The sequence below is a fragment of the Chaetodon auriga genome, chromosome 13 (genome assembly GCF_051107435.1).
Source record: "Chaetodon auriga isolate fChaAug3 chromosome 13, fChaAug3.hap1, whole genome shotgun sequence".
In the NCBI taxonomy this organism is placed as follows: Eukaryota; Metazoa; Chordata; class Actinopteri; order Chaetodontiformes; family Chaetodontidae; genus Chaetodon; species Chaetodon auriga.
In genome coordinates this window covers 8,604,200-8,615,518 of record NC_135086.1, presented here as the reverse complement: position 1 = coordinate 8,615,518, position 11,319 = coordinate 8,604,200, and the positions used below count along the sequence as shown (strand labels likewise).

At 40.4% G+C, this 11,319-nt stretch overlaps 1 protein-coding gene across 1 annotated transcript; it reads right to left on the bottom strand.

The window, feature by feature from the left end:
- Positions 1 to 1,582: 1,582 nt before the first annotated feature.
- LOC143330672 (pyridoxal kinase-like) lies at positions 1,583 to 10,197 on the bottom strand. Its single transcript, XM_076747392.1, has 11 exons — positions 9,834 to 10,197; positions 8,892 to 8,946; positions 6,702 to 6,806; positions 6,091 to 6,174; positions 5,956 to 5,990; positions 5,674 to 5,759; positions 5,471 to 5,516; positions 5,260 to 5,371; positions 4,949 to 5,085; positions 4,800 to 4,866; positions 1,583 to 3,010 (listed from the first exon to the last, which is right to left on the bottom strand). The coding sequence occupies exons 1-11, from the start codon at positions 9,912 to 9,914 to the stop codon at positions 2,883 to 2,885; spliced, it is 936 nt and encodes a 311-aa protein (XP_076603507.1). The 5' UTR covers positions 9,915 to 10,197; the 3' UTR covers positions 1,583 to 2,882.
- Positions 10,198 to 11,319: the final 1,122 nt, after the last annotated feature.

The window sequence follows — 11,319 nt, the reverse complement described above, 5'->3', positions numbered from 1 at the left end:
AGCATGCCCCACATCCGGTCCGGCCCCTCATTCATTCTCACAAAAATAATAAAATGCACAATATTTTTAAAACAACGGACCTCTGCAGCCTCACATGTGATGATCCACGTACTACACGTCCATGTACAGAAAAAAAGCAGTAGAAGTACATTTGCTTTATGTGACTATGCATTTTGCCATACTGATTCTCTGTGACCAGGTGGAATACACCAGTTCATAAAGCATAAAGTTTAATTACTGAGAATTTCTCTCATGTTTAAATTGACCTTCTTAATGGAAAGTATCCATTTGTCTCTGAAAGAAATTAAATGCAATCTACGAACCCTGTACAATATAAACTGCATGTTATCCACAAGTAACATTTCTTTTTTTGGCATTATCTGAAACAGGATTGCTTATATTGGATATATACTGACAGTCACCATAACATATGACAGAGTTTGTACTGATGTATTACAGGGCTGAAAACATTTAGTCTTTAATTGCACTTTTCATTTAACACCCAATATCTTAATCCATTTTCCCTGATCTTACATGTGTAATGATGCTTAAGGCGAAAACTTTTCACCAGACATTTTTCTCCTAAACCTTCAACCTGCCACAGCCAGTGTCATGTCATTGAGGTCATTTAGGTGTGCGTGTTTGATCAACTCTAGACCTCTTTAGCCCTCTGCTGGTGTTTTTGCATAGCTGCAGCATAAGCTGGATGTGAGACCAGCTGAGGGATCAGAAACTGCTTGTGTGCATAAGCCCCTTGGCTTTTTGTCTGACAAATCTGGTATTTCTGTCCGTAACATCTCGCTGAAATATAAGAATGAGACATGAACACAATAACAAATTCATCGCCTCTGTTTCTCAACCAAACCTCGTTTCTCATTTTGGATCGTGCTCACAAGTCCTCCTAAGTTTGCTTACTGTATTCAGGTTGCAGCTGACCAGACATAGTGGCCCGTCTGGTTATTTGGGTTAATGCGGCTATTCATACTCTGGATTAGTGTTGCAGAGTGGTCACCTGGCTCTGATGACACAATATAGTAAACACTCAGCAGCTGACTTGTGTGCCTTTCTTCTTATTTTTGTTCTTTTATTCATACTCTTTCAAATTAAAAGCCCTTAATCTGAATTCTCCTGTCCTCTTTCCATCACATGAGCAAGACTTAATGCAATAATATATTTTCAAAGCAGTTCATTTAATATGCATTTATCATGAATGCCTTTTTAAAAATGAGCCACTTTTTAAGTTTACGGGTTAAAATGTACCAAAGTATTTAGAGTAAACTTGGCTTCACGTTACATCTCTTTATTTCGTGTCAGTCTTGACAAATAATGCAGGTTTGGTTTTGCTCTCTTTTACCCATCATCTTCACCCATATTCCACCTGAACTTTATCTGGGGATTATGAGTCTGAATCCTTCACATTACAAAATGAAAAAGAAGAGCTAGCGTTTGTATGCACACATAGCAAAAATGACCTTAAAACAAAAAAAAATGTGTCAGTAAAAAACAAATGCCACACGCTTTGAAGAGTCATTCTAAAACCTAGCAATAATAAATAAGCAATAAAAATGGACTCAAAACATAGTTTCAGTAAAAGATTCATTATTTATTATTTCTGTTCTTTTATTGCTCTATATCAGAGCAGCAGCTCAAGGTTTGGCACTTGACTTTCTAACAGTATGTGAGAAGATCAACTATTACATTGGTACACAAAAACATTCACAACCAATGTTTTTCTTCCTAACCCTGTTAAGGCTATTATACAGCATGGTCTCTCATACAGACTCTTTTGTTGAGATATGACAACAGTTATAATGAAAACAATGATCATTAGTAAATATATTAAAGATTATCTGTGCAAATACCTCAATTTGAGATGTTAAAGACATGGATCTAACATGTTACACATCCGCTAGTTCAAGAAAGCAATGCATAATTAAAAAGAGAGGTGAAAAACATCAGAAAATTGATTAAAAGAACAATTTTAGACATCAACTATTCTCAGGATTATCATTTAAGTTACAATTTGTTTCAAGCAAAACTAAGTGAAACAAATTGGAGTAATGACCGTATAGACTGCATATAAATTGCATAAGATGTTCGACATTTGTGGGAGTTACGATACACATCTCAGCACTTACAATGCATCCAATCAGCATGTATAAGGTGGTAACACTTTACTTAAAGTGCATGATAAAACACCCAAGTACATTATAAGCACATTGCATGCATTCATACCATTTTTTTAATCATTTCATAAAACTCACAATGCAATAAAATCTGAATCTGACATCATCGATTAGAAATTATTAGATATTTCTCACCAAGAAGCTGTTAGCCCCTTTGCTTTTGCACTGTGCGCCACATCTGGCCCAACACATTTTATTTTGATCATATTATAGAAATAATCATGTGCTTATAATGCCTTGTGAGCAACACACTTTAAGTACATGTGACTAGTCCTCATGAGCTATCATAACCTAAACAAGTAGAGGCCTGGTCGTGCATGCATCACTGGTACTGTGTATTTTCTATTCAGCTTGATTGAAATGAGTTGTTTTTTAAATGAGTTGTCGAGGAGGATTAAAGTACATTTACACTATCTTTGAATCTAATAGTTGGCTAATGTCCTTTTTTCTGTTGAAGGGCAGAGGATGTCTACACAGGCCATAGTACAGACACATGTGGCAGTGATTCCAGTGTGAGCAGAATGTACATACGACAAATCCTGCTGACCCCTCTCATGAAAACCTCAGAGATTCTGTAAGGCAGAGACGCGCGACAGTCTTTGATGTGAAAATCCTACATGTGTCTGGCGGACGGCCCAGATTTGAAGCTGATTTGTACCAGCACGATGTGAATGTTCACAGAAAACGTTACTGCCTTCAGCACGAAGACTTCTGTAAAACCTTAGCTTCCACTACAATGGTAGGATTCTCGATGTCGGCTTTGCTCTGAACCATCCTCAGCTCCAGTTGTGCAGCACTTGGCCTTTTCCCAGGACCAGCAATCTCTGACAGAGAGAGGAGAGGAAGAGCAGTTGAAAGCAAACACCAGGTTTTTAGACTTCGGGTTACTGGCAGTCAATGACCTCATTTACACCTGGTATCAAAATGTGATCTGCATGCAGGCATGTTGTCCTGAAAAGAAAACATGCATTTAATACAAGATGTAAATGTGTCATTACTGGAATGTGATCGGATCTGCCTGGAACACATCTGGAGGTAGTCTGGCTCGCACTGTGTTCGGATCTTAGCAGATGTAAACACAATGTGTACAATGTCCTGACATCTGTACGCAACAGAACACTGATGGCTGCTTTTAGCCAACATAAAATATAGGTTGTTGTCCAAATTTAGAGAGCAAGAAGGCAGAAAGAGACACCTCTAAATACTGGTTGTACGTCTGTTCTGTGCCATGAAAGATGTGTTATTAAACAGAACTGCATGAAAAATGAACGCTGCATGGGTGGGAAATGAATGACATACAGTGAGAAATAACTGTGTGTATGAGAGTGTGGTTTGCTTTCATCTGACAGCTGATCTGCAGTTCACAAATCATACAATTCATCTTGTCACAGCCTACATGCTGGTACTCCAACACACCATGACAAGCTGATTTTTAATCCAAAGACAGAAATAACTTAATGTGTAAAGAGGGGACAAATAATTAACTACCCCTAACTCAACAACCCACAAAACTCCATGATTTTTTAAGGGAGTCTGGGGCTGATTTTCTGTCACCTGGACAGAGATCCGATCTCAATGAGGATAACAAGAACGCATTAAAAATACCAGGTGTAAACGCTTTTCGATCACAGACCTTCTGTACAGTTAGGCACCCAAAGGTCTCAAGGTTGGACAACACAGAGACCTCAGACAGAGACACATTAACATAATATTTAGAGGCCATTCTAGCAGACAGCAGATAGGAATTCTCTCCCCCTGTTCTTACTACGGAAGTAGCCAAGACAAACTGTACAGAGAGACCGGACCAATTCAAGGAGGAATGGTCGAGGTCACATTTTAAAGGAATAGGGTCAAAGTGTCCTCAGTTACAGGGTTGGATGTCAGGGCATAAGTAAGTACGGTAGGAGCTATTTTTTGGTTTTGACTATTCAATAGAGTACCACGAATGTAGAAGGTAGGTATAGAATATCCATAATAGGGAATATTTCAAAGAGTAGAAAGGAAAACATGTGACACTGGGGGTATTAATACACCCCATCAGAAGGGACATCTTCAGAATTTGGTGTGGTTCACTTGGTTCACTTGTGGTCATTGTGTTGTTCATCAACTTCTCCTCGATCCATCAAGCCTGCAATAACTACTCCTGCATAAGACATCTGAAGTCTCCTGGTGAACTCCTTCCTTCAGCTCACAAGAATTTCCACCACAAACACGAGGGCAAGATTGGATGGTGTATTATCTGGACAATGTATCCGGATTCAAATCCTATTTTAATAGCTGGTCTAAATGTGGCTCATTCTTCTCTCAGTGAATTCGAAGTCTGGCTTTTTACATACAGTTAAAAGAGAAACACGACTGGTGCGCCTCCCTCCATATGGAATCGACTTTTACTCAATAATAAAAACAGTAAAAGCAAATTGGTTACAAAGCAAACTATAATGTAATCAATTAAGATGTGTCACAAAAGGAGTTTTTTAAGAAAATTCTAGTGGCCCCTACATAATGTACACCACCGGCTGACAAACAGTGTTAATTTATGTCCAGCAAACAACTTCAAGAAAAACTAGAGAGACCACAAGACAAACAGACGTCAAACACACACACAAACCCTACCATTGGCATAAGTCATGGTCCTCTTGATGACATGGTGCATGACGGACACAGTCTTTTCACAGGCAGCCTGTGAAAAACAGAGAGAAGCTGGGATTAGTTTTTCATGGAGTGCAGTCGCAGAATTAGCTCAGATTTGGATTAGTTCGGACCTTCAGGTCTTTGGGGTGATGGTGAGTCCAGGCTAGCAACATGGCAGCAAACAGGTCTCCTGTCCCCACAAACACAGCATCCACTTTGGGAATGTCCATTAAGATTTTCTGACTGGTGTTGGTCCCATCTGGTTTGACTACAGTGAGGAAACACGGGGTAGTGATATCAAAACAACACTTAAAACCACACAAGAGCATCAAATCCATGACTGGCACATATTGACACAAAGGTTTTCCCACCAGAAACAAGAAATAAAGACTTAAATCCCCAAATCTAACTAGATGTTCTGTCTGGAGAAAGTCTTATTTACCTATTTTTTGGCTCCCAAGGGCCACTAGGAATTGGTCCCCATGTTTCGATGGCAGATCTGTACTAGTGAGGACCACGGTCTCTGGACCCATTTTATGAAGCAAGTCCATCACCTGGGGAGTAAGAGGGGTCCCATTTCCTCAAGCTTTGTCATTTTTGTTGTCATGAACCATATTAGATAGAAGACAAGGAGAAACAGGCAGGATACTCACCTTCAGAGCATCTTCCTCTGTGTTAATTTTCATCCCGGTTAATATCCTGCATGGAAACAGGCCAGGCTTTATAAACAGCAGCAACTACAGTCACAGTATTTATCTACATGGGGTAGTGATCCACAACTTTTATTTCTCCTGATAATGCCCTTTACTGTGCTGTACAGTGCACAATTGATTTTAATGATTGGAAGTGCACTCACTCTGCTTCAAACTGGTTGGGGGTGAGGATGTCGGCCAAAGGCACGACTTTGTCCCTGTAGACAGGCAGCAGGTCCTCTGGAACGTACTGAAACAGACGCCACAAACAGATTCATTCCATGTTTCTTTGCAGTTTTTACAAGTAACACATAATTCTTCAAAAATGATGGATTTCCCACAGTGAAATTATGACAATATGAATGAAAGTTACATGATTTCTTTGCCACACGTAAATGTAGAGACTAAATATGACATAAACCGACATAAAGCAGCACAGTGCTTACCATAGCACCCTGGTCTCCCATAACAGGATCACAAACTGTGGAAAAGACAATTCAACATTAAGTTTGAGCTGTAACGAATGATTCTTTTCATCATTGATTAATCAGTTTGAGGCGTGAAGGATGTGGATAACCCACCATATATCAGGCTGGGATTGGCCTTCTTCAGCTCCTGAATGATGTCAACCACCATCTCCAGGAAAGACGTGTCCCTGCTGTAGCCTTGTGGATGAAAGTTTAATGACGAAAGGAAGAAAATGTTTATTTTTCTGTTCCCTTCCCAAGAACTCAGTCAATCAATCAATGGCAGCCTGCCATGTTTCTACAGTAGCCCAGAATGAACAAACAAACCAAACACTGGCTCTAAGGAGGGCCTTTGTGTTTCATGAGGTTTGCAGCCACAGTAGGATCAACTACACGCTTGGAGGGCGAGGGGCATTCAGCTGGTTGCAATCTGCAATCTCACCATTAGATGCCTCTGAATCCTACATGGTGGACCTTTAATAGACAGGCACAGTCAAAGGGGTGGAGGTTGACATTCTGGTGTCAACACATCCGTGACTTTGGGGGGAAACATGTCCCTTCACTCAAAATGCAGCACTACATTGAGGCTCCATTGGATTTTTGTGCTACTGAAGCTGCTGCTGGAGGAGAATTTAGCATCTCTTCTCATAAAACCGTGCTGCCATGTTTGGGCTTTCTCATCTGCACATTTCTTGACTCCCCATGGATCCGCTGCTGAGACTCACCTGTGAGGATGTAGTCATAGTGGGTCACCTTATTGAGCTTAATGCCCTCATACAGCACATTCAGCTCCTCTGCCGTCAGTACTTGTCCTTTCCAATGGGCGTAGCCTAGGATTGAGAGGGGAGATTCAAATCGACATGACATTTTAAAAACATTGACTTGAGGGTCCGCGGGAACCATGAATCACACACTTTAGACCAACTTAAACTAAGAAAAACTGCGGTATTGCCGCCATGCTGTCTATCAATCTAAAGAACAGACACAGAACTGTTTACACCTCCTTGTTGTATCTTCCCATCCCCCCACTCCCTCTATTGAAGCCCCTCTGGTTGCTGTCCAGGGCCAAGCGGGCCCCCGCACTGACTGATGGGATGCCTGTATCCTGGCTGCCAGCTTCCCCTCGTTCTTTGTCCCCCTTTCACCGTTAACCGAGAATAAACCCTCAAAGACTGTTCGGACTGCAAATGATTGGACCCACACAAACACACTCTGGTATATTCTGCATACTGAAGCACAGAGTTCACACAGAGCCCCGAGCTGACCCTGAGCCAGTGAAAGCACCTCCTGGAGAGATTACTTAACTGAAAGCTTGAGGCAAAGTAGAGGCATGTGCTGCGGTTAGAGGGGAAAGTGTGCATTAATGCCTCCAACGAAAGTGAAAATAATATTTACACATATGAGGATTACGGTCGACGTCCATACACTCAACACTGACCGGTCTGCTCTTACAGTGGAGCAGATATATTGATCTAAGAGGTCTCTGTGCAAATGTATCCTGCCCCTGCAGTGAAAGCACATTCTTCACATACTCTGGCAGGAAGAACCGAAGAATATAATCCTGTCCTCTCTGCAGGTGTTTGAGCAAGCAAGTTTCAACCTGATAGATTGTTGTTTTCCGTAATCGAGCAATGATGGAGCAACAATTTTACTGGCCCACTGCACAAAGCGACGATAATGAAGCATATCTGTGGGATAATGATAGGGCTGTTAACATTTATTTTATATATAAATAGAGAGAGAGAGAAAGAAAAAGGATAATTAACAGGCCAGAGGCAAAGATGTCTGGCTTTTATCAGCCTCCATATGTGATTGATTTGACTCCTTCGAAATCTGTTTCCTGGTATCAGCTCAGCTGTGTCCACATTTGTAACAAAGCTTTTCCTCAAACTATGATGTGGCTATGAAAACGTAAATACACATATCATGCAACTAATTATACTCACATCCAAATGTGAATTGTCTGTAATAAACTCCAACAGAGATGTTAAGTGTATTTGTACATGCATGTGTATCTATGTTAAGTTTTATTTGTTTTTGTGTTACCCCCTTCAGGTTTCTGTTTGTCAGACTCTGTGTTACAGGATGTTTTGTGTCTGTTTTTTTTGGAAGGTTAATTTTGGGTGTAAATCTTCAGTATCCTCAAATTAAAGGAAAACTTTAGGTGATTGCTGCATCTTTAAAACTACTCTAACAGCTGACTTTGCCTCAATTGCATCAACTTTAAAAGATGGTATTCACACTAAGCAACTCCCACAGATACACCCAAACTTCAAAGTAAGATAAGCTGATGACAGAGAGGTGGTTCTTAGAAAACATTAACTTTATAGGTTAAACACAGTGCAGAGTCTCCTCCTCTCAACCCGACTGATGACCACAAAGGCTGCACTTTACTGAGTCAGATAAAGAATACAGAGCTCATCCAAAGGTTTATACACAAGCAAGGCAAAGTACAAGAACTCCAGACAGTGATTACATCGAGGCCGCCTAATTAAAAGGTGCACAGTGGAGTGAACACAGTTTTGTGTTCGTTCAGTCTTTTTCACTCATGTGTTGGGTGTATCCTTAACAAAGACTTTGATTGAATTTCTCACCCAACAAATCATCTGCAGTTTTTGGTTCATGAAGAGCAAAAGATTCAAACAAAACAACAGCTAGTGGTCAAAGTCCACACAAAGAGGCTTTCAGACACTGAACAACACTACATGGATCACAACTTCATAGGCTTTCAGAGTCAGAGCATTCCTGATCCATGTACTACAATAGTAATAAAAAAATAAATAAATCACAGCTTCACATCTGAACAAAAACATGAACGGGTCGAGTTATTAAAAAGTGGAAAACGACTTCATCTACTTTGGGACACAGTAAAAACCCTTCAGCTGTGTCACACTGTGGAAAAGAACTAAACAAACCTGTATGATTGGAGAACTGCACAGAGTTGATGGAGTCCACTTCAAAGCCCAGCACCTGAGAAACAGAGTAATGAAGCAGCTGTTTAAACGGAGAACAATGACATCTGTGTGACCCAAGATCTCAATGAGCTTCATCGGTTCATCGTGCACTGTGGGAACAGCATGGTGGACCTGCTGGGCTCTGACTGGAGCCGTGTTTGACTAAAAGAGCATAAATCGGATCATCGCTTCAACTTTTTGCAGCCTCTGCATCATACAGGCTGCATGGTCATACAATGCAAATATTTCAAATCAATCAATACACAAAGTCTCAGAAATGTGATATGGAAATGAAACCAATGGCTGCCTTGAGTGGGAAATCACATTCAGATTTCTTATGGTCTTTCTCAAACATTGGTATTTGGTATGATGCTTTAATATTGCTTTCTGCATGGGGACAAAAAAAAAAAAAAAAAAAAAAAAGCTGCTGCCAGGCAGAACGGGGCTTCAACCAGTTTAATAATTCACAGTCCCTTCAGGTAAGTCAAACACCATGTTTAAACCAACCTCCAACTTGTAACGTTAGTTTACACTGCTGACTACCTGTGGCTGCAGACATGTTTTGCAGAGTGGAAATAACTGGCAACGAGACTCTAGATCATTCTCCAATCTCGTTGTCACATTCGAGCCAAATTTTCATGGAGTTTGTGGATATTTCAGTGTTTTTTTTAATATGCAGCTGTTGTCTAAGAAGCTCGGTGGGTCATTTCTGAAAACTGGAAAACGGCCTGTGATGTTTCCACAGGACAGGAAATACTGTTGCAAAAAACGCAAGACTCAGGAAGTCACGCTGTAAAACAAAACGCATTTTCCAAATATTTCTCCGTCTGTTTAATGCTGTTTTTCCTCTTTCTTGGAGCCCAAACTGAGTCGGGCAACCTGAACAGAAGATCCAGCTCTTACCTGCAAAGGAAACGTTGCCGACTTGTTCCCAACGTATCCCCTAACAACATGACTCTGAATGGACAACACACGACACTCCATTACCGCAATTACGCCGGGCGCGTTTAAAAACACCGAACAGAAACAGACGTGATAAGTCTTAAAGCTGCATTAAAGATCTGTACAGGCTCTGACACGCTGAAACTTAGCATGTGAGGAATAACTCCAGCGTTGAAGGACAGAAGCGGCGCCGCTGCGAGTGACATTTACCGTTTTTCTTCAGGCAGCTGATAAGGACACCTAAACTGATGCGTTCACAGGCCCTTGAACAATGTAGGAGACACCGGCTTCATGCCAGATTAAACGTTTACCTCAGCTTCCACTTAGTTAAAGGATAGGTTGGCGATTTTTAAAGACTCACTTAAAACAACAGACAGATTCCCACATGAACACTGCGACAGAATATCCTTATTGTAATTATTCTTCCTGTCAATACTGGCCAGTAGGGGATCCCTTCCTAATGCATTTGAATGTCACTAAGTCATGGACAGTTCGCCTTCTGTGCAATGTCCGCTGTTATCTGAATATGAGGCTTCAGCAGGCTGAGACAAAAAGACAAAGTTACATCTTTTTATCTCTGGTGGACTCACGCATGTTCCCATGGTCCAAAACGCTGCAAAAGTGCCCTCTTGTGTGCCCCTTTTGTAGAAAAAACATGATTAAATGCCCTCTGCGGTTGCCCAGTGTCCAAGATAACACGATAAATACTATGATGCAGTTGTGCAGCACATGCAGTTGGTGCCCTTTTTAAGTTTTTTTTTCTTTTTCTTTCTTTCACCTCTGCCTCTCAGGCAGCCTGAGTCCACCACTGCTTTTCAGAACAAATACCCTCCTTCATGTTCCCCACAGTTTTTCCTCGCTGACATGGAGGGATATTATCAATAAGAGGGAATTTTGTACTAAAAAGACTTAAACAGTGCAAGATATCTATCAATCAACTCGATTTATTTTTAAACTCAGACTCTTGACACCTCATATTAGCTTCATAATAAACTCTGGGAAGTATTTTCTCACACAAAAGCGTTTTTTTTTTTTGTTTTTTTTTTTTTTTAATCCCCCATCACTTACATTGAATCATTATGCAAAAGAATTGTTTCAGGACCTGTGTGAAAAGGAGGAATTATTACAGCAAGCACAACCTTCAAAGTTCTAGTGTTCATGTGTGCAGCTGGTTAATGTTTTATGAAAGACTTGGAAAATTGTGAACCTCTGCTTGAATACTAGCTGAACAGTTACTCATACCACAGATATATTTTCAAACTGATCTAGAAAGAGATTAGAAAACTAAATCACATCACATTTTCAGACCTTCATGTCTACAACAAAATTCATAAATCATGTATAACCAATTTACACTATAAAGAGCTAAAGCATATGCCTCTGCTAAGGCTGTACTTTGCTCTAAATGTGTTATTTAAATAATACATGTATTATAATAAAAATATGT

Coding starts and splice junctions, on each gene's coding strand:
- LOC143330672 (XM_076747392.1), bottom strand. CDS start 9,914: ATGGAGTGTCGTGTGTTGTCCATTCAGAGTCATGTTGTTAGGGGATAC. Junction 8,947..9,833: donor CGGCAACGTTTCCTTTGCAG/GTAAGAGCTGGA, acceptor TCTGTTTCTCAG/GTGCTGGGCTTTGAAGTGGA. Junction 5,760..5,955: donor TGGGAGACCAGGGTGCTATG/GTAAGCACTGTG, acceptor CGTCTGTTTCAG/TACGTTCCAGAGGACCTGCT.